The following is a 23,647-nucleotide window of genomic DNA, read 5'->3' as shown; positions in this document are numbered from 1 at the left end:
GGCAAATGCCCTATCGCTGTGCTATTACTCTGGCCCCGAAGCTGACTAGTTTAAGATTTCTACTAGATGAAGTTTGTTTTTATTTTTGTTTGTTTGTTTGTTTTTGGTCACACCTGGTGGTGTTCAGGAGTTACTTTTGGCTCTGCACTCAGAAATCACTCCTGGCAGGCTCGGGGGACCAATTGGGATGCGGGGATTCAAAACACATTTCATCCTGGGTTGGCTTCGTGCAAGGCTAACACCCTACCTCTGTGCTATCTCTATGGCCCTGGATTATTTTTTTATATTCAGTGGTTAAACCAGGTTTTCACTATTCTTGTTGTTGTTGATGTTTTAGCATGATAGAGTCATGGAGTCCAAGTTCAGGAAAAGGTAAGACACCAAGCTAACTAGATTTAAGAAGTAGGGAAATGAATTCCACCAGCTCACAAGAAGAGAATTCAAATTTTATTGAGTGTGGTGAGGTTTGTAGCCATATTGATAATCTATTCGCTGTGAGATGGAGCAGTGAAAACATAAAATAAATGTGGTTAACCTTTGACAACTCCCATGTACAGTTACTTTGTTTCTTTAATATGTTCATTGTGCATCTGGTGGAGGGGAAGCCAAGAGCCCAGGTTCAAGTCCCAGCTCTGCGGTTTCCTTTGGCAGGTCATATGTTCAGAGTAGTTTGCTATCTGAACTGAGCATACTTTTCTGTAAAACATCAGGATGATTTTTACGAATTTCTTTCAGAGTATTTTTGTCATGTAAACTTACATTTTTAACATATAAGTTTAAGAACTCTCTGTGAGTTGTGTGAAGATTCGTTGCTGGCTCTTAACTGTGGTATCCCCCCTACCACCCACACTGACATCTCTGCCTCTGTTTCTGTCCCAGGATATTGCTCCTGCCCCATTTATCTTTCTCTTCTCAGTTTTCTCCTTCAATCCTACTTTAACCTGTCCCTGATTCTCAGTTCACCCCTTTTCAAAAAAGCTTCCATTTCTTTTTTCTGCCTTGAAGTTAATTATAACTTGATAAATAACTTCAATTAAAATGACATTGAGTCTATGTGAAACGTGCATTTTAACATGAGCCTTTGAGGGGCTCATCTCTGTTTGTACACTTTACTGAGTCCTTGGAGCACTTCTCCAATTATTTTGACCATACCATCTCTCGAGCACTGACAAAAGCTTTTAGATACACTTTTCCCCTCTAATCAGTTTGATTAGATGTCAAGAGCCTCAAGCTGGTCACTAGCTGTATGAATTGGGGCACATCATCTCTCATTACACTTTATTTTTCTCACTTCTAAACTGAAAAAATTTGACAAACTGGCCTTGAAAATGTCCTTTGAATTCTCAGACTTTTTGAAAATACTTGCCTTCTAGAAGGTCAAATGTGGAGAATCCCACATTATTTTGAATGTATCCTTACTTTGTGGCCCAGTAAGACAAATCTTCTCTAGTTAGTAAGAACATGGAAAAGAAATCATAATCATAATAAAATTAGATAATACTTTATTTGTAGCCATAAAATTGCTCAACAAATTTTGGTAAAAAAGCATCTTTTTTTCTCACTGTTTCAATGTCAATTAAGTTATTACTGTAATCAGTACTGTTTTAAATGATAAAATTGTCTACATTGAGAAATAAATGACAAAAAGAATAAAAAAGAGAAAAAAGAAAGCAGGAAGAGAAGGGAAGAAATGAATGCTAATTGAAGTCTTACTATGTAAATAATAAAAAATGTCTACAGAAAGATGATCATTGGCCAAAATTTCTAGTGTTATCTAAGTCCTAGATCCTTTCTTTCACAATCAGACACTTCATAGATCCCTCATAGATCCCAGTTTACACTTTACTTATTCTCCACCTCCTTGCTTCCTGTATCTATATACTTAAATTCAAGATAGAAGAAGACACTCTGTCTCTAGGTCTGACACCACAAAACCTCCCAAATATGCTTTACTTTTAAGCTGCCCTGCATTTAATCCTCACTCTGCTATCTCCATGCTGCCTACCTCAGCTGAGGCTTCTTGCTGAATCCCTTACTGAATCTCTCTGAATCCTCTCAAACCCCTGAGCAACTCCCTTTATTAGCAACCACAGACCCCTCCCAGACAGGTGAGCTAGACAGAAGTTGGGGGAGGGTAACATCCAATATTAATTTTTCCCTCCCCCTACAATATTAATTTTTAAATAATCTCTACAAGACAGATACTTCTTTTTTTAGTTTTTGGACCACATCTGGTGGTGCTCCAGGGTTACACCTAGATCTGCATTCAGGATCACTACTGAGGGCTCAAGGGACCAGATGGGATGCTGGGGACTGAACCTGTATTGGCTGTGTGCATGGCAAGAGCCCTATTCACTGTGCTATTGCTCCACTCTAGCTACTGTTTACTTTTGTAGTGGAGAAACTGAGGCCCAAGCAAGGAGGCAACTTTCTCAGTTATACAAGTAGCAAAACTAGGCTTTAACTTGGATCAATCAGCCCCATTCTGCTCTCATGGATCGCAAATTTTTCAGAACAGAGATTCTACCATAGTTTAATTAGAAAAATCCTCATCATGCTCTCAATTGCTGGACAAAGGACTCCTGTTTACGAATTAATGAGTAAGAAAAATTCCTACAAGACTTCAAATCCAGTGATCACTAGAGATATAATGGTGCTGAGCCCTGACAGTCTCACTCTGTCATTAGCTGGTGCTATGACTTAGGGAGTTTATTTAACATCTATGGGTCCCAGGCCTCCAATATGGACCGTTTCAATGCACACTAACATTACAATAGCAGAATTGTTAAAGCAGGACTGGCAAACAAGGATCTTTCAAAGCTTTCTGTTCCTAATTCCCTTTTGTCAACTAGAATGTGGCTTGGCCTCCAACCAGGTTGAAATTGCTTTGGGTTAAAGCTCTTACAAAATAGAGTTCAATATTATAATCAAGACGCATTTCTGAGGTTACAAATAAACAGAGTAAGTGTAAGAGTCAACCTTATAATACATGTTCAATTAGATATGAAATGATAATACCTAATTTTGTACCATGTTTGGGCATCGAGGTGTTCTTATCCTGTATTTCTCTATTGGGTTGTTATTTAGTGATACTAATAGTCTGACTATAGTCTGACTAACAGTCTGACATAAGTCATAGCATATTGCTCTGTTTTATTTTTTCCCTTCAGGAAAAGGAGGTAACTTGGGCTACAGCCATGTATATTCTCATTAGAGGAAATGCGAACAGGGAACAGTTAGTGTTCAAACACCACAAGGCTCTTTGAGTTGCTGAGCAACTGCAATGGGGCTGGTGGGGAGTTAAGCAGGGAGTGTGTGAGTGACAGGAAGAGGGAGGGAGATAGAAGTGTTGGAAAGAAATTTAATGTTTTGATCATTGCCAGGTGGATAAGAAGAGATCTTTTGGCTTTGTGTAACTGTGGCTTATCTGTGCCATGACTGGAAAACATAACGAAATACTTTTAATTCATTCGTGCTGAGTTTCAGTGGACATCTTTTGTTTGTTTTTGGGTCACACGCAGCAGTGCTCAGGGGTTACTCCTGGCTCTGTGCTCAGAAGTCGCTCCTGGCAAGCTTGGGGGACCATATGGGATGCTGGGATTCGAACTACCGACCTTCTTTCTGCATGCAAAGCAAACGCCCTACCTCCATGCTATCTCTCCGGACCCTCAGTGGATATTTCTTGTTCTAACATAATTAATAGACAAACTGTTTCGTTAACACGTTGATGGCAAATGAGATACCTGCAGGATTTGGAAGACCTTGGAACTGAGGAATCCTTTCTTTTAAAGAAATCCCTGTACTGCCACCATGTGGACAATGCTAGGCACTGACCGGCCGCTGAGGAAGGATAAGGAATGGGGAAGGGAGGTCCATGCCTGGGAAATAGGATGTCTACACATAGGAGGTCTCCCACGGATTCTTAGAATCAGCCCGAAAAAATACTGCTGAATAATTTAAGTGAGTATGTAAAAATAATAACTGTATAAGTTGTGCTAAGGAATAAATTCTCCTCTGGTTGTTAATATATATGTATACTCATATGTAAGTTGGCATTTATAAATAAAACAACTCTTATCAGAAGAAAGGGCATATTCCATTCTCTACTGAACCAGGAAAGCCATCCACGAAACATCCAGGCTGGTCTATAACATCACCTGGAAGCAATCCTCTACCACGGAAGACCTACACTGCTCAGACTTCGACCTGCTCAAAAGAGACTTCCCTTAACACTGAGAAGACTTAACAACAACAACGACCTGCTTACAGGACAGGGCTCCCTGCATTGCCCTTTGATTGTGAGGTGAAAGGAGAGGATGCTCCACGTCCTGACTTCAATGTAAGATATGCAAATTCCAGGATCTTTAATACAGAAACATGATACCAACAACAGAGACTGTGTGAAAAATAAAAGTGTGTTGGCACTACGGACAATGTATTGGATTGGACGATCTAGCTTGCCTGGAGCCTAGACTTGGTCTTGTGCCAGGAAACTTCAGGGGTCTGGTCTCTTTGTACTTAGGCCAAGGTTATTTCTTTCCATGTCCCTCATATTTTGGTGGGCCTATGCAAACAACAATTGCCACTCTAACACCATTCTTACTGTGCTCCTTTGACTCTAATCCTTAAAAAGAACTCACTTAAAATTTGAGGTTAACTTAAGCTAATATGCATGTATATGGAAATGTAAGAAAATACTATGCCTGTAATGTTTAAGGAGTTACGTAAGTTTTATGGCTTTAGATTGCCTTGTGTACTGTTAAGAAATATTATAATGTGTTACAATCTGGGGGACTTGAGGGACAAAGTAATTGTACATGGATTCTGTCTTATTTATCTTAATGTTCTTTGGCTGAAATTTCAAAGTTAAGATATCAGCAAGGGGACTTCTGAGAATTATGTTATGGGTGATTGTCCTTCCACTGTAACTTTACTTTGTCCTCTTTCTTTGCACCCTTGTTCTCATAATTAAAAAAAAACTCTTATCTCTCTTTTAAATGTATACAATTGCATCTTAGTACCATGGGGACTTACTGTGCACCATCAACTTTAACAAAAAGGAGTGTAGCCTTTTAATGTTTGCTTGGGAAGAGAGCAAGAGGAAGTGAGAGCAAAAGAGAGGGAGGGAGGGGGATGGATAGAGGGAAAGAGAGAGAAAGAGGGAGAGAAAGTAGAAAGAAAGAGAGAAAATGTTGCTCCAGAAGAAGACCAGGGAGGGCGAGTTGGGAGGGAAGAGGGCATGAGGGTGTGTGAGATGGAAACTGGGAACATTGGTATTAGGAAATGTGCACTGGTGAAGCTTGTTTTATACATTGTATGACTGTAACTCATGGACAACTTTTCTTTGGAAAAAAAACTGTATTATGAACAACCTGTCACCATGGTGTTTAAATAAAAAATGAAAAACAAAGAAAATAATTGTATATGTTTTTTCTTTTTTGATTTTTAAAAATTACTTATTTAAACACCCTGGTTTATAAGGTTGCTCATAATAACAGTTGCTGTTTTTTCATAGTTCCAAAGGTGTTCATGATTGAGTTTCAGCCATAAACTTATGAGTTTTTTTTTTTTATATTTTGCATTCCAGAGCAGCTTGAATTTAGCAGAGAGACCAACCCCTTGGATCAGTTCTCTGGGAACGAGTTGTACCTCTGCTCACACTGCATGTTCACTACAGGTTGTTCTTATCTTTGCTCAGAACAGTGATGACACCAGTGGCTCCTTGGTGAGCTGGTCTTTTGACAATGAGAAAGACAGCAGAAAAGCATGAACAGTCCCTTCAAGTATTGAAATCAAAGGGATATGCATCACTTCTGCCTACAGTGATTCAGTCAAAGTTCCTGCCCTGCTGAGTTCCGCACAGTAAGAATGTACAGACTTCCTGCAGGAAGAGGCATCAGAGACCCTGATGGATCTGTGGCCTCTCCTACACATGACTCCCCCAAAGCCAGTGATAGCTGACTTGGGATAAACAGATGGCACAATTGGTAAAATTGGTAATTGGTAAAATTATTCTGGCAAAAAGAAAGTTTAATTAAGATACTTCCATACGGGGCGGGCGAGGTGGCGCTAGAGGTAAGGTGTCTACCTTGCAAGTGCTAGCCAAGGAAGGACCCGGATTCGATCCCCGGCGTCCCATTTGGTCCCCTCCAAGCCAGGGGCAATTTCTGAGCGCTTAGCCAGAAATTAGCATCAAATGGGTGTGGCCTGAAAAACCAAAAAAAAAAAAAAAAAGATACTTCCATACAGTCAAATGCAGAGAGGAAAATGACAAAAGCATGGGAACTTTTTAAAATTTAATATTAATTACTTTAAACACTGTGCTTACATGATTGTTCATAATACAGCTGGTTATTTTTCACAGATAAAAAGTTATTTGTGATTGAGTTTCTATCATTCAGTGTCCAACACCCTTCATCAGTGCACATTTCCTGCCACCAATGTCCCATTCCTGTTTCCTTCCCACCCTTTCCCCTCCCCTATGGGACAGAATTTTCTTCTCTCTCTCTCTCTCTCTCTCTCTCTCTCTCTCTCTCTCTCTCTCTCTCACACACACACACACACACACACACACACACACACACTTCCCCCCTCACACACACTGTGGTTTGCAATATTATTACTGAAGGGGTATCATGCCTATTGCTTTATCCCTGTTTAGCATCCAATTCTTGGGCAGAATAATCATTTCCAAATATCATTATCCTAGTGGTCTCTTTTCTGCCCTAACTTCACTTCCCCACCCTTTGTGGCAAGCTTCCTACCATAGACTGGTTCTCCTGGCTCTCGTCTCTATTGTCTTTGGGTGTTATTACCATATCATCTTGTTTTATATATCACACAAATGATTGAAATTATTCTATGTTTATCCCACTCCTTCTGATTCAGTTCACTCAGCATAATACTTTTCATATTTATCATGTTCAAGCAAATTTCACGACATCACTTTTCCTAACAGCTGCATAGTATTCCATTGTATAATTGTTTCATGGTTTCTTTATCCACTTTTTTTTTCTCAGTACTTGGTTTGCTTTCAGATTCTGACTATTATGACTAGTGCTGTGATTAAGATAGGAAAGCAATGCGCTTTCCTCATGGTGTTTTTGGACTCCTAAGGTATATTCCTAGGAGTACTATAGGTATGGGTACTTTTAGCCCCAAAATAGCAACCATTACTGTTTATCAGACTCACTTAAGATCATCTTGTGAAAAGAGATATAACATAAATACATTGAATTATGCTGTCAGTCCCATCTTCTCTTTTTAAGCCCATTTTTCTCCCTAAGTATAACCTTACTCTGAGGCTAGAATGTTTTTCATGTCTTTTCTTTTCTGTGTTTATCGCAGAAATATTTGAGATGCATAGATCTATTCTACCCATTTTTGTACTCCACATTACACTTCAAATATGTTGATGTAAATGCCTGGAAATATAATTATTTCATTTAAACAATTGAGTCATAGTAGATGATGACATCAATACATTTTCCACTCTGTTGGAATGATGAGCTGTTTGTAGCTTTGTTACAAATACCAGAATAATAAGTGACTTTAGCTTCATTTTGGTGCCTGTATTTCTCTAAGGTTTATCCCTTCAGTATGCTTGAAACAGTTTACCAGTCCCATTTCACAGGATTGAAAAAAAAAGCCAATTTCTTGTTCACATAGACTTGTAAATAGTTACTCAAAAGGGGCAAATTAACAGAAAAAGGGACTTGTGACTCTGCCTTCCCTGAGAGCATCTTCTTGGGTGAGAGCACCAGTCTCTCTCCTGGACTCTGGGGTGGCAGGTGGAAGAATATCATTGAGAAAATAAGCTGCTTCCAATGACTGATGTAGGGAGGCGGACTGAGAATGGCAGAATAGAAAAAACCACATGGTTGGAAGACGGAGGCACATCAGAGGAAGTTGGGTCACCTGAGGTCTTCTAAGGAGCAACAGTGACTCAAGGGCAGCAGAAAGGCTGCAGTCTGGACAGGTCTGAAGAGGTAAGGACTGGTCGACACTCCTTTCTGTCCTGTGCCATGTGGCTGCCAGCAGAGGGTAAGGTTAGAATTAAGCTGCCATTGCTAACTGGCATCTATTTTCTCTTTTCCAATCCTCACAATTCTCTGGGAGTCACCTTCTTCTGCCTCATTTCCTGAGATCTGGACTTGCCTGCTTCCATATTGGGTGGTGTACTGGGGGCTCTCTCCACCTTGGGAGAAGTCCATGTTCTCTCTCTCTCTCTCTCTCTCTCTCTCTCTCTCTCTCTCTCTCTCTCTCTCTCTCTCTCTCTTTTATTTTTGGTTTTTGGGCCACACCCGGTGACACTCAGGGGTTACTCCTGGCTATGAGCTCAGAAATCGCACCTGGCTTGGGGGACCATATGGGACTCCGGGGGATCGAACCTAAGTTCATCCTAGGCTAGTGCAGGCAAGGCAGGCACCTTACCTCTAGCGCCACCACGCCGGCCCCATCATGTTCTCTCTTGAGCACATTACTCTCTCTGTTCCTCTCTCTCACTCCTCTTACTCAGTATCTCCAAATAAAACCCTTTTTTTTGCTTCAAAAAAATAAAAAGGAGGCAGAATTCCTGATAATATTCAGAATTGGAAATATTATTGAGTTGAATGAGTTTATGCCATAGCGAAGAATGAAGTTCTAAACTTGAATTTGTTTCCAATCATAGACTAGATAAAAACAGTCCTTGTTCTGCACAGTTCTGACTGCAGGCAAGCCAGCTGCCATGACTGAGGCAAACTCATCTCTTTCCCTAATAACATGATTCAAGTTCCAGTAATTATCAATGAGAGACAGTCATTGCCTAGAGTGCAGCATCTCTTTTTCAGTCCAGAGTCTCATGTGGAAATAATATATCCATTGTCACTGGTCCTGTGGGCCATGCCATATGTTCTCTTGCAAGTCTGATGTGGAGCATGTAGTTGAGAGCCTCTGTTTCTCAGTGATAAAGGTGTAGAGTCTTTTATAAAGTCAATACTCAGAAGACACAATTGCCCCCCCCAATAAACCTTCTAAAAGCCCCTCCAAAACACAACAAAACATTTAAGTGACAAAAAAGAAGTGAAATGATCTTTCTGGAACTGAAATTTGAACTAAATATATGTGTAGTTGATAAGAAATAGCTGATAGGGGCCAGAAAGACAAGAGTATGTGGGGCACTAGCCAGACACACAGCTGGCTTGGATTCAACCCCTGGCATCCTATACAGTCCCACGAAGCACCACCAGTAGTCATTATTGAGTGCAGAGCCAGGAAGTCAGCCCTAAACACCACTGGGTATGGCCCAAAAATATGAGAGAGAGAGAGAGAGAGAGAGACAGAGACAGAGACAGAGAGACAGAGACAGAGACAGACAGAGAGACAGAGGAGAGAGAAAGAGAAAGCGAGGAGGGAAGGAAGGAGGGAGCGAGCGCTGAATGTGGGGATATGATTGCCTCAGAGAGATTTCAGCACTGCATTTAGAGGAACTTAAGTCATTTGCCTTTTGGGGAAGAAAGAGATTGAAATGAAACACGCTAAGATACTTAGCTTAAATAAAAGTCTGCATAAATAACTAAAATGTGGTGAAGATGCCACACAGAAAACAGTGCTTCAGAAACATGACATTGAATGAATTCTTGGCAATACTTTATAGAATTATAAGTACTAATGACAAGATTTGGACATTGATCCAAACTTAAAAATGAGTATAACAAACTTCCAACACATAGAAAGGATGGCCACCCCTTTAATGTATTTGTCAGACAATTTTAGCACTATTCAAATTATTCTTGTATCTCTTTTTGCCAAAAAAAGAAATTTGTTTTGTTTTAACTTGATTACTTCATAGATAGAACTTTTAATATTTTAAGTTCATAAAATATTTATAGTCTACAATAAGAGATTCTAGTGTTTAGATAAAATGTTATGGCTATAGAATAATAGATGTTATGCACCTGTGACATTGGGTAAACCAAGGAGACCCCACCTTACCCCAATCCCTTCACCATCCTCTCTTGTCTCTGAGACTTGGCAAGCATTTTCTAAACCCAGGTTCAATGCTATGATTGTTTTTCACAGTTATGGTTTGCTCAGCCACATTCAAAGACCGGTGTTATTTTGCGAAGAGGCATTGTGTGCACTGCCTGTGTAACAAAATGTCAACTTTGTGCACTTCAAACTCTCTTGCTAGTATAGCGTCTTTGAAGTTGTGTGGGGTGGTGTGGTTGATTTCTTGAAGGTTTGTCTCTGGCTGAAAGGCAGGAGCAAGAATCAGGGTGCTGGACAGGACTGCTGGAGTCTTTCCCTCTCATCTGGGATTTGTTGATTAGGGTTGTATAATACAGGACAAGTCATTTAATATCTTTACTTCTGTTTTCTCCTATAAAACAGGGGGTAAATAGGATCATTTTTAAAGTCCCTTTGAAGTGCAGCTGTTCTGTAATTACCTTATCATAATTACAGAGGAAAAGGGTGGTATGCACACATCCACAATGCTACTTTGGTTTACACAGTGATGGTGGATGTTTAAGTGGTAAATAATCCATGTGACTGGTGTGATTGGGCTTTTCTTGACTTGCATTGTGAGTGCCACAGCATGCTCAATTCTGGTAAGACTGCTCTCCTCTGCATGTTGCCCTTACATACAAAACCACGGTTGGGAAATGAGAGTCAACTCTTGGGAATCGTACATCTTGGCTGACACTTGTTTACACTCAGGAAGTGCAATGCTAGCATGTGTCAAACAGTCCCCCGGTTTTCACTCTGTGGTGGGGAAATAGCTCATTCTTTCTGATAGATGGTTGTACAGATTAGATTTTAATAGATAACCCAAATAATGGGCTAGGAGATAATAGAGACCGGTTGCCTCAAAGAAGTGTTTGGAACTGGATGCTGAAAGAAGGTAGAGTGATATGTATGATACTCCTTCAGTAACTATATTGCAAACCAGTGTATAAAAAGAAAAAAGGGGGGAAGAGCCGGTGAGCTAGAGAGAGAGAGAGAGAGAGAGAGAGAGAGAGAGAGAGAGAGAGAGAGAGAGAAGAGAGAGAGAGAGAGAGGAGAGAGAGAGAGAGGAGAGAGAGAGAGAGGAGAGAGAGAGGAGAGAGAGAAGAAAATTGTCTGGCATAGAGACAGGATGAAGGCCGGAGGAGAGGGGGAGGACAGGAAGCAAAAGGAGATATTGGTGGTAGGAAATGTGCATTGATGAAGGGTGCTGAACATTGTATGACTGAAACTCAATCATGAAAACTATATCACTCTATTTCATGGTGATTCAAAAATTTAAAAAATGTAAAAGCTGCTTGGAAGCATAAAATAATCTGAAGACTGTGAGCCCTGAGCATAGAGACTGAGGCTGAGTGGACAAGAAGGAGGGAGGAATTTGTGGAAGTTAAGGTGGTGTCAGTCAGGTGTGAGAACTTGTAGACACTTTAGTTATCTCTAGCAGGAAGATTTTAGTACAAAGAATTAAGGCTTCACAACATTTCTGGGATGGAGCATGGAAGCAGGGGATTGTTGTAAAATGCTTCCTCCCTTCTTTCTTTTTCTTTTTGGCCACACCTTGCAATGCTCTGGGTTTACTCCTGACTCTGCACTTAGGAATTACTCCTGATGGTGCTCAGGTAACCAGTTAGAGTGCAAAGGAATCGAACTCAGGTTGGCTATGTGCAAGGCAAGGACTCGACTCATTGTTCTATCTCTCTGGCCCTGTTGTAGAATGTTTAGAAGATGGCATTATTATCTATGCTGTCCTGAAGTAAAGGTGCTATTTCCTGATGATGGTTGGGAATACTATGAAACTATGGACAATAGCTCAATGGGTACATCATTCTGGACTGGATCTTAGAATGAAGTAAGGACCCTACAAAACCTGTCTGCTCCAGTCTGTGCCTGATTTAGTCTCCTGTAAGAGGCAGAATTGCTTTCAGTTTCTCTACCAAGTTCTGCCTGATCAGATCTATTTTACTGACACTATCCCAACCAATGAAGGGAACTCTGAGAAATGGTGTTCTCAGAGCATGTACTAAAAAGAAAATTTAGAAGGGGAGTAAAAATAAATAGGGCAGATCAATAAACCATTTCTAAGGCCAGTTCACAAGTTATAAATTCATGTGAAAAGCAATAGAAAAAATGCCACATGGGTTACTCTGCATTGACAAGCAAGGATTGCTGTAGCTTATTTAGGTTTGTCAACATTGTCAACATTGTTGACAGTACTGGGAGCCAATTTTTCTAAACTAAAAGCAGAACTGAAAAATAAAACATATCCAATCTATACCGCATTCATTTAATAACTATGATGTGCTTTGTTTGACCAATAATCAAACAGTTAAGAAGACATTATTAATGATAACTCATCATCCAATATTCTTTCCACTAATTAAAAAACTATGAACCTCAGAGTCAACAAAAACTGAAAGCAGGAGATCCAAATGTCAGTAACCAGACTTAAAAATGTGCTTGTCAGGATGTTGTCTGGGTGGAAGGGTGCAGAGGGGTTCTGATAAGGGAAAGCTAACAGTGGTGATGGAATTGGTGCTGGGAAATTGAACTCTGCACTCAGCTATCTGAAACTCACCTTTGTAAACTACGGTGCCTAATAAATTAAAACAATCCATGCATATATATGTATATATATATTTATATATATAAGCAATGACTTGGCAGGGGGCACACCCAGAGATGCTCAGGGGTCCATAATGCAATGCCAAGATTCACACCAAGGTCACAGTGTCCACAGCAAGTGTTCTCTCTCCCAACATATCAGTATTTTATTAGGGGCACACTTAATAGTACACATTGTGAACACAAATATAGATCATTTATAGTTTCTAAGAAGCTATTATTGGTCTTTTTTACTTTTTCAGTGAGCACAAAGGTTTTTTAAATTTTTATAAAGCCAAATTATAATAAAAGTTATGATTTACCAAATTGTTCATAATACAGTCATTTCAGGTGTTAACTCTTCCAGCACCAGTGTGACCTTCCCTTCACCAGTGTCCCCAATTTTCCACCCACCACCCCAGCCTATCCCCCTTGCAAGCACAAACAAATCTACCTCATAATATTTGTTACAACAAAAAGGCAAACAGAATGATCAAAATTTAGATATAAAGGGTCAATTTGAAATGATTGTTGCATTCTTCCACAGCACTACTAAAGTCAAGTGTGATTGATTGGACTGTGGTTGATGTTAGTTGAACTTTTGTGTTCTTGTTTAGGCTCACTGACCTTGGGAGATCTCTATGAAACTTTCCCATTTGATTTTCTGGGATCCTACTGGGCTGACAGAAGTGTAAGATATTGAGGTGTCATGTGGTCCAGAATTTATAGATCTAAAACAAATCTGTTGGCTTGGAAGTTTAATATGGTTATGTTGTGAAGCTGGACTGTTTCTGTTGAGGGTGGAGGGTGTGAGGCTGGGCTACTATGGTCATGCAAAAAAGGAGAACCTACCCTCTCTCCTTTCTGAGAAGGCATCAGGCTGCCTTAACAGGGACATATAGGCAGCTGCTATTTTGTTTTGGAGCTTGGTGGAGTTTGACAAGGCTGTTTGGTGACTAGCTGTCCCCCCACCACACACACACATTCTGCTGTTCTCATGGGTACTCCAGTTCAGTGCTCAAGCATTGCTCATGATGGTGCTTGGGGACCTTGTTGTGCTGGGGATTTATCTGGGTTGCCTAGATTGCAAAACTGGTACTCTGGCCCTTTGTTTTCTCCTGTCATAATAATCTTTTAAACTTCTGCTGGTATATTTAAGATTCTCAATGGAGGGGGCTGGAGAGATAGCATGGAGATAAGGCATTTGCCTTGCAAGCAGGTCAGTGGTTCGAATCCCAGCACCCTATATGGTCCTCGAGTCTGCCAGGGGCTATTTGTGAGTGTAGAGCCAGGAGGAAACCCCCGAGCTCTTCCAGGTGTGATCCAAAAACCAAAAAAAAAAAAAAGATTGTGAAGATTCTCAATGGAAAAAAAATTGCCTATGAATCCAAGTTCTAAATTTTAATCACACATACTAGAGATACTTTTATAAATTTGTTTCTAAAACATGCCATAAAAATTTAATTTTTTGTGCCATGATTACCCAATTTTATTTGACTCAGTACTTTAGACTCTTGGGCTCTTTGGGAACTTGTTGGAGAAGGTCTGGGTGTATTGAGAAGACCAGATCAAACTGACAATTACCAATGGGCTCCTCACAGAAAGGATTTAGAGATAAGAAAACTAACCAAAAGAACAATGCTATTCAACAAAAGGCCAAACCTATCCCATTACTTACCCTTTTCCCTTCTTCCTTGATTTATTTCTTTTTGTCCTTTTCTTCCCATAGCTTTGATCAAGGGTGATCCAGGCATCCCCCCTTTACTACATTTTCTCATTTATTCTATAGACCACAGATAAGTATGTATAACATCCCATGGTTATCTTTCTTCCGCTGGATCACTTCATTCTACATATTTTTTTTAGTTCCAACTCGCTGCAACAAATTGCATTTTATCATTTCTTGCAGCTGCCTCGTATTCAATTGCATCTATGCACCATATCTTCATAATCCATCTGTCCTTGGACACATAGGTTAATTTGATATTTTAGCTACTGTACTCAGTACAGTAATGAATAAAGGTGTCCTATGTTGGAGCTTATTTTAAAAGAAAAGGTCAAGGAGCCGGAGAGATACCACAATGAGAAGTTTGCCTTGCACGCAGTGAACCTAGATTTGATCCTTGGCATTCCAAATGGTCCTCCAAACCTGCCAGGAGTAATTTCTGAGTGCAGAGCCAGAAGTAACCCCTGAGCTCCAGAGGGATTGGTTACAAAACACAAAAAGGTCAAGGCTCCCCTAGTATTACTGGGTGAAGCCTTTATGGCCCCAGTACCCCTAAGGCTAAGCCAAAGCACTGAAAGTTTGAATTCAAAGTATATTAACAGGATGGCTTCTAGTGTCTTTTGTGGAGGGAATCACACACACCCTCAAAACTTTGTTTAAAGCAACTGAGCTGAAAAGGCCCTGAATTGAAATAGAATGTTTACTTAGAATGAGAATACACAAGAATACAGATATTGAGAGGACAGGGAGACTGATGCAATGACTTATGGTTCTTTATAGGTGAACCACTAAGAATGATCTAGAAGCTCCCACCAAACTTACTGAGGATCTGAGCCAGAAATCCAAAGCTCCCTAATGTGGTAGCTCAACATTTGGAGCTTCCAGATAATTCTGGTGCTATATGCCTTGACATTTAGGAGCCACCAAACTGCCTTAGTCAAGAAATCTGTCTTGGGCCTGTGAGAGTCTGATGGGAGAGGCATATGAGAGGCTGACCAGGGAGGCTGTCACTTTCACTGTCCTGCTGAAAATGACACACAGAGAAATGGTTACTAACATCATTTGTTCAAAGAATTAATTTTTATTGCTATTTTATAAAGTTCAAATGTTTTTCTAAAAGTGAAAACAGTCAGCTTATATATGATCAAGTCCCAAGTACAGAATTATTTGTACACATAAGTCACGAGGAAACAAGGAGCAGGAATGCAAGAAAGCAGGAAGCAGTGTCAACTCAGTTCCTACATCAACTAGCAGTGCAACAGAAAAGCAGAAAGCTGCTTTACACGGAGATAACATACTTAAATAGAGGAATAGCACCTTAAAAAAAAGGGACGGAGACCATGTAAACTCGGTAGATTCAAGTATAAGTTACACCCAATTCTTATTCCAGAATGAAAGGACTTCCCAAGCCCTGGGCAGGGTGCACATAGCTCAGGGAGAGTACAGGGCTACAGGGCACCAGCCATGATACAAACCACTCAGTCACTATTCCCTAGATGACAGGCTGAGATTGTCCCATTTCTTCCTGACCCACATCCAGGATCAAGTCTAGTCTGGTAGCTTCCTTATCACTGCAAATAATTTCTCTGACCAAAAAAAAAATCATACAACCTAATGCTTTATTGTTTTGTTTTTAGATACCTTAAAGTCACATATGTACTGAACATAAAAGAAATGTCATTTCCCATTGCTACAATACAGAATACTCTCATGGAGAGAGTTCCTTCCTAATACTTAATGAATGCTGAGGTGTATGTGTGTGATCACACTACAGAATTTTCAAAAGAACAGGGAACACAAGAGGAGAGAGAATATGTAAGAACAATAAAGGGAAAGTCTGTTTTGTTTTGCAATGGAAACCTGCCTGATGAAAATATTTGTGGAAGATCTTATATGGGATACTTAAATTTCATATCTGTATAGATCTATATACTGTAGTTCCTATAATCTATTTGAAAAAAGACTATTTTAGTTTGTTCCCATATTGGAACTTTGCATTCTAACCAGGGCAAATATATTAGTACAGTGTCATTATGACAACTAAGACTGTATTTTAATGTTCTACTCAAAAGATGATGAAATAGGGGAAAATGCAGTATTGTAAACTTTCATAGTTTAGTGTTGATAAAAATTGTATATAGTAGCAACTTTGACTCTAGCAACATACCTCATGTTTTAAAAAGTCCTGTGGGGGTAATAAGGCTAATAATATCCTCCCAGGGCCTCTTATATTTTTATTCTTTTATATAATGTTTCGTTGGATCTAACAACTCCACATCAAGATTCCAAATATAAGAAATTGAGAGACTGAGAGAGAAAAGGAGAGAGGAAGACATTTGTTCTGAAGAGGAGTGAGGTCAAAGTTAGGCATGCACAGATGTATTTTGTCTACTTGATGGAACCCAAAGGTGAGGTGGTTTAAGGAAGTGATATTGATAGAATGAAGTTCCACATACATCTAGGGTTACCACTGAGAAGAACCATATCACTGATTTAAATATCCTTAAATACTGAACAAAATGCATCATTTCACCACCCCCCCCCCCAAACATTTTAAAAAATAACCAACCCACAGGAATTGCCATTTATTCTTTCTCCTTCCTCTTCAGAATTCTATCCAAAGATTCCATCTTGGATACAATCCTCCGAGCAATGCCTTCCTACTGCCCTGACTGATTCCAGGATCAGCAGCTGACACAAGACATTCAGCCCCATGACTCGAGTTAAATAACCCCTCAGCAGAGGGACCCTGCTGGTCTGAGCCTCGAGGTGCCCAGTGACTGGTCCCGAGTCTGGGCCTGTGCTGGTCCTCAGGCCCAGCACACAATGAGGTGTAGCATTCACAGTTATCTGGGTCTGGCGGATACTATCCTGAGGATACATTTATCCACGGTGCAGGATCCGTGAAGGAAAACAGTGATCAACATTCACGTCGTCTCACCCTGAAAAATGTGTTTCTCGGTGACTGGAAACCTCTTGTACCAAACCCCTTTCAGGGAACAAAATAAATAACACCATCAGGTTCAAGTGAGGCCCAAGGTAAGCAGCGTCTTCCTGGAACTGTAGGAGGAATGTTTCTCTCCCCAAGACCAGGGTGTGAGGCACTTGAAAACGTAAGTCAGTCCAGTTAAGTAAGTGCTAGATAGGGCCTCTCCTGTTTTCCTTGAGAACAGCCTCAAATCCCCCCCGCCCATCTTGTTCAGGCCTATTCAGATGGACTCAAGGGCTGTGAGGCCAGGTGGTCCCTTCCCTGCCTGGGATGAAATGCAGGATTCAGGACAGTAACTTTAGGGAAACAGATGGTCACGGCGCCGGGGAGTTAGCCTCAGATCAGTGAGTTGGGAGAGAAGGTGCAGGCCTAAACCCAGAGAGGCTGCAGGCTGCTTGGGAGCAGCGAGGGAGTCGGGCTAGGGGGCCGGGCTAGGGGGCCCCGCTGCTGGGTATCTCCAGCCGCCTCTGTGCTGAGCTGCTGGGGCGTGTCTGGTTCCTTTCTCGTCGCTTAGGGGGTTCCCCATGGTTGCCTGGAGTCTTGAAGAATGTCTCTCGATGTGCACCTCGGATGCTTTTGGGGGTCATTGGGGCTGGAGACTGAGAAAAAAAAGGGTCAAACAGAGATGAAATGGGCCTCAGTTTCAGAAATGGAAGCAGCCCCTTTTTGGCTAGGTTCCCTTACTTTCTATCTTGCTCCTGTGACTGAGTGATTGACTAATGAACTGATCTTCCCTGCACTAGAGTCTTCCCTCTCTTTTGTGAAGCTCATTCCCAGATGCTTTATTTATTTCTTTTTTGTTTGTTTTATTTGGGCCACACCTAGCAGTGCTCATTTGTTACTCTGCAGGCTGGCTGAGCTCAGAAATTACTCCTGGCAAGCTCGGAGGACCATATGGGATACTGGGGATTGAACCTGGCTCGACCGCATGCAAGGCAAAATGCCTTCCCTGCGGTATTACTGCTCTGGCTCTACTTTATTTATTTAGGGTCAGTTGTGAATGGAATTTTTTCTCCCTTAAATTTCTCTTTCTTCTTCTTAGAGTTATCATGCTGAGTGAAATAAGCCAGAGGGAAAAGGTCAAAGATGGGGAGACAGGTTGTCACAGAACTTGAAAATGTCTCACTTAACTGAGTTTACTGTGGCAAAGTCAGAGAGGTCTTGGGAGGAAAGGGGCCTGAAACAGAAGCTGAGGGAAGCGACATGCATTTGAGGTGGGGTGAGGTTGGAATGTTATAGACAGGGAACCAACCCATCCTTAACAATATTGTAAATTGTGGTTGAAAATTAAAATGGTTGGGGTGCTAGTGGTAAGGTGTCTGCCTTGCAAGCGCTAGCCAAGGAAGGACTGCGGTTCGATCCCCCAGCGTCCCATATGGTCCCCCCAAGCCAGGGGCAATTTCTGAGCACTTAGCCAGGAGTAACCCCTGAGCATCAAACGGGTGTGGCCCGAAAAACCAAAAAAAAAAATTAATATGGCTGAAAACATTTCTTCAGCATGTAAAAGAAAAATTTTCAAACAGGCTACACGCACTGAACAATGTCCAATACAAAATAGCAAATCAATTGGGCTACAAATGGTATTTGGAGGAGAAATAATTTATATTGACTATATATACATTGAAATGTTTATACCCAAATGTATTTTATTTTGATGCATATGGCTCTCTCTACCTATCCTAAACATTGTATTTTGAGAGACAAGGATTTTTTTGGGTATCAAGTTTTCTTCCCCTGGTTCTCTCTAGTTGGACCCCAGAGTCAGAGCAATCACCAACAGTGGCTCAAGAAAAGACTGGAGAAGCCCCTGAGGATCCAGCGTTCGTTAAGAACCCTACTGGAGATCAGAGAGTCCAGGAGTGATCCCTGAACAGAGCCAGGAACAAGCCCAGAACACTGTCCAGGGTGGTTCCCACACACAACAAAAATCCTTTTGATTTTTGGTTTTTGGGTCACACCCGGAAGCGCTTAGGGACCACTCCTGGCACTATGCTCAGAAATTGCCCCGGCAGGCTTGGAGGACCATATGGGATGCTGGGATTCGAATCACTGTCCTTCTGTATGTAAAGCAAACACCTTATCTCCATGCTATCTCTCCAGCCCCCCAAAATCCTCTTGAACTGTGTCTAGAATCACTCATTTTTTTGAAACAGGTTTCACAACTCAAACTGAGCTTCAGCCCAGAAAGCAGAATGAGCAAGTCACTTGGGAGTGAGGCAGGCTTAGGATCTGTCCTATAGTCAAACACGGAACTGAAGCTGAAGAACTTCAGTGACCCCTTCAGCCCCCAAACTCCAAGGGAGGGGTCTCCCATCCTTCCTTCCTCCAGAGAGGAAAAGCAGGACTTACCTGCTGTAATTTGATCATGGAGACTGCTTGGGCCTCATAGGCTGGAGACTCAGGCTGGACAGCCTGGTGAGACCTGGACATGACTGGGCTCAGGTTCAGTGAGCACTGGCCTGGAAGCTGAGGATCTGTAGCTGGGCGTGCTGGCGATTTGGGGTTGACCATAGTGGTAGGGCTGATGAGGAGGTGTGACGCAGACCCCAGGCTGGGAAGGCCCAAATTCAGAGGCACAGAGGGCGGGAGAGAGCTGGAGGCAGAGGGCGCAGGCTGGGGCAGGGCTGGGGAGTAGAGGACAGGGAATGGGGCAAGGGCTGGAGATGGGAGCACCATGCAGGGAATGCCGAGCGGGGGCCCCTGGTTCTGGAGATGCTGGGGGCCAGATAGGATCACATTGAAACCATTTAACCCTGTAACAGAAGAAGAAAAGCAACACACGATGAACGCCAGTCAAATGCCCACAAAATCTTTCTGATTTTGTTTTGGGGTCACAACTAGTGCTGCTCAGGAGACATTCTATGCGCTAGAGGATGTCAAGGGAGTGGGGTGATATGAGGCAAGTACCTAGATTCTAATAGTCCTTCTGAAACAGGTGCTAGGATTGAGGTTTTATGAACGGATTCCAGCTGAGGACTTGTGCCACATGCACACAAACATCAGTGACCTTATTTGCCCTGGCCCTTCAGGTGTGCTCAGCACAGCTGGGCATGAGGGATGGCCAACAGTTGAGTTTCCCCCGACCCAGGCCAGCAGCAGCTGCCTCACAGTGAATCATCTTTGCTGTTTGCTGTGACTTTTCCTTTTCACCAAAGCTTAAAGTGGTAACAATGGAAATCACCAATTTCTCCCCTTCCCAAAGCCTTTGCTTTGATCTTGGTCATTATAGAGGAGAAAACTAAAAGCTTAAGAGTCAAGTGCCTCCTAGGTAAACCGCTTGGACTGGGTAACATGGAGAAAAATGTAAAAGTGCACATATGACACAAACTCCCTCCAAGGGCCCATGAGCCAGGAAGACCATCTTGCCCTTACCGGCTGGGGTCTGCAGGTAAAGGTACGGCAGCAGGGAGGGTTCTTGGCTGCTTTCTGCTTCATGTGGGTGTTTTTCAACATCAGGGTTTTGCCACTTGGAAGACATGTTGACTATTGCTTTCCCCAACACCTCCGTAGTGGCGGGAAACTGGCCACCAGCGTGGTGGTCTTTGAGGGGTGCAGGTACTGGGAGGCCGAGTGATGGGGTGTCCTCACAGTTGGGGGATTTCTAAATGCCAGCAAGCCAGGAAACAGAAAAGTGAGTCACATCCCCAGCCATCAAGCTAAACAGCAGCTTTCTCAGAACAGTCATACCCACCCAAATAATTTTTTTTTCTTTTTTAAAAGGACAAATCTAAGGTAAGCCATGCAGAATCATGGATATCAGTGTTTGCACGCAGATGCTATAGGATCTGGCTGAAAACTAGCACATGCTTCTGAAGGTGTAGGGTATTTAAATACAGATTCTTAAATCACAGAAAACTGATAATGTTTGAACCATGAAATCAGTATGAGCACATGCATCTCATGATGCACAGTCATCAGGTGCTTAAACATAGAAAGTTTTGTTTTGTTTTAGGGTCACACCCAGCGGTACTCAGGGGTTACTCCCAGTTGTATTCAGTAATTACTTCTGGCAGGCTCCAGGGACCATATGGGATACTGGGGATTACAAGGCAAACCCCTCTCATTGTACTACCACTAAGCCCCAAAATACTGAGATTTTTAGTTATAGGAAATTGAACTTTGGGGCTACTGAAAAGGCAACCAACAATACTGGTGCCACAGTTGTTTAGTAATGTGACAATTATGGGATTGGTCTTGAAACCACCTTGGTCATCTAAGATCTGTTCTATTCTGTGACCCCAGGGTATGTCCTTAATCAGAACAGTTCACCTGGCAGGTCTGAGGAGGAAAGGAGAAAGGTTCTTAATGAATGAACCCACTTCCATGTAGTGACTCATGGAACCACTGCAACCTGCTGTCACTGCAGAGTGGCTACTTTGCCAGACTGCCTGGTCACATCTCATTAACTCTTGTGGAGCTAAGTGAGAAACATGGAGGCCGTGTGCTTCTGTTCTCTGCATGTCACACTCAGAAAAATTAAGCATTGGGCAATGGGGGAAAAACAGGCAAGAGGAGAGATACTGAAAGCCAAGCAGTGCCCATGTTCCTGAACTTGGAATTCAGTAGCATTTTCGATTCAGATGAATATTTTGATTATCTCAATTTGCTTAAAGAAAAATTAGGGGCAGGAAGATATATAGTACAGGGGTTAAGGCATTTGCTTTACATGCAAGTTGACTTGTTCAAATTCCTGACATTAAATACAGTCCCTCAAGGACCCCTGGGGGTCACTCCTCATCACAGGACCAGGTATATCCCCTGAGTATCATTAGCTGTGGTCCTAATACCCACCTCATGGGCACAGAGTAATAGCACAGCGGGGAGTGAGCTTGCCTGGAATGCAGCTGACCTGGATTCGATCTCCAGGGTCCCATACAGACTCGAGTATGGCCAGGAGTGATCCCTAAGTGTAGAATCAGGAGTAAGCCCTGAGCACCTCCTAGAATCCTTGATTAACTAGGCCCAAGAATGTGGTACTGCTCAGGTGGGTACCTGGTGGGGTTCAGGGAGTTTCTTGGCCATAATCAGCCATGCTGGGGCCTTTAGGGCTGTAGCTGTGATACCTGGGGAGCCATATGGTACTGGGGATTGAGCCAGGGTCAGCTACATGTAAACCAAGTACCCCAAGCTCTGTCCTATATTCTATCTGCCACAATCATTTGCTTAAAACATTTCACTTGCATGAGAGTAAGGACAGGCACAGTGATTGGGCTAGGGTGATAGAAGGTAAGGCTTTCTTTGCTTATTCTTTTTAAGCATTTTATGAAAAAAAAAAAAAAAGAAAGAAAAAAAAGAACAAAAATCACTTCTCTCTAGGGGCCACAGAACAGCAGGGAGGGCATTTGCCTTGCATGTAGCCCACCTGGGTTCAATCGCTGGCATCCCATAGGGTCTCCTCAGTGCAGACCAAGGAGTGACCCCATAGCATTGCTGGGTGTCCCAAAAACAAACAAAAATTTTTAAAAAATCACCTCAAAAAGTGAATCTCTGTGACCAGCGCCCCCTTTTGGGAAAGCTTGCTTGAGTTGTAAGAGGTAAGCAACACCCCAAATATGAAATCTCCGTATTTCAGGTCCTGGGGCTTACTAATGGGCATTGGTGTCTTTTAATCTGAACAGAGCCACAGACCACAGGCCACCCAACCAGCATCCACCTGGAGATTCTAACCTTGGGCACGACAAGGGGCAGAGGCCTGTCTTCATAGTCATGGCTCAGCCGCTTGCTGGCCAGTTCTTCTTCCTCCTTGGGGCTCCTGTACTCTCTGGGCCGCTTCTGCGTGGATGTCATGGATGAGGACAGAGATGAGGATGCGGCTGAGCTCACTGGCTGGGCTTCTATGCTGCCTTTGAAGGTCATGCCTTCCCTCTCAGCACCAGGACCCGGGGAGGGCCCCTCCTGTAGACTCCCGTAGAGCATAAACAAGGAGCTGGAGGGCACGTACACCAAAGGTTGACTGGCCAGTAGGGCTGGAGTTAAGCTCTCCATATCTGAGGCAGCAGAAGCCAGGGGGATGCCAACCTGTCCGCTGGCAGCTTTCAAATCTGTCATAGTTGAAGCCACAGGAAATGCTGGACAGACCAAGGAACTGACACCAAATTCAGACTCCACTGCAGGAATTGGGGAAGGGGCAGAGTTATCCAGGTTGCCTACAGGAGGTACTGTCCTCTTCCTGGGAAAGGCACCAGCCCTGCAAGGACAAGGATCATAAAGGAGATCACTGGGTGACTGACTGCGTTCCCTCAGCTCCGGACCACCTGTCCCCCCAAAAAGAGAAATGCCAAAACAGCAGACAGATGCTACCTGGAGATTGGCATTGATGCCCATCCCGTGCACTGATTAGAACT

General features: G+C 42.4%; 2 protein-coding genes across 2 annotated transcripts in view; one reads left to right on the top strand and one right to left on the bottom strand.

Moving 5' to 3' along the window:
* BCL2L13 (BCL2 like 13) overlaps positions 1-23,647 on the top strand; it is a 1,170,396-nt gene that overhangs the window by 1,107,095 nt on the left and 39,654 nt on the right. The window lies entirely within an intron of this gene.
* E2F7 (E2F transcription factor 7) overlaps positions 17,735-23,647 on the bottom strand; it is a 35,036-nt gene continuing 29,123 nt past the window's right edge. The window contains exons 8-11 of the mRNA XM_049782956.1: positions 22,971-23,490; positions 20,676-20,904; positions 19,653-20,056; positions 17,735-17,902 (exon numbers count right to left, since the gene is read on the bottom strand). Coding sequence (XP_049638913.1) covers positions 17,735-17,902; positions 19,653-20,056; positions 20,676-20,904; positions 22,971-23,490 — 1,321 coding nt within the window. The remainder of the gene's footprint in view (positions 17,903-19,652; positions 20,057-20,675; positions 20,905-22,970; positions 23,491-23,647) is intronic.

Source organism: Suncus etruscus, chromosome 11 (genome assembly GCF_024139225.1).
Source record: "Suncus etruscus isolate mSunEtr1 chromosome 11, mSunEtr1.pri.cur, whole genome shotgun sequence".
Classification (NCBI taxonomy): domain Eukaryota; kingdom Metazoa; phylum Chordata; class Mammalia; order Eulipotyphla; family Soricidae; genus Suncus; species Suncus etruscus.
This window is presented reverse-complemented; position numbering and strand designations above follow the sequence as displayed.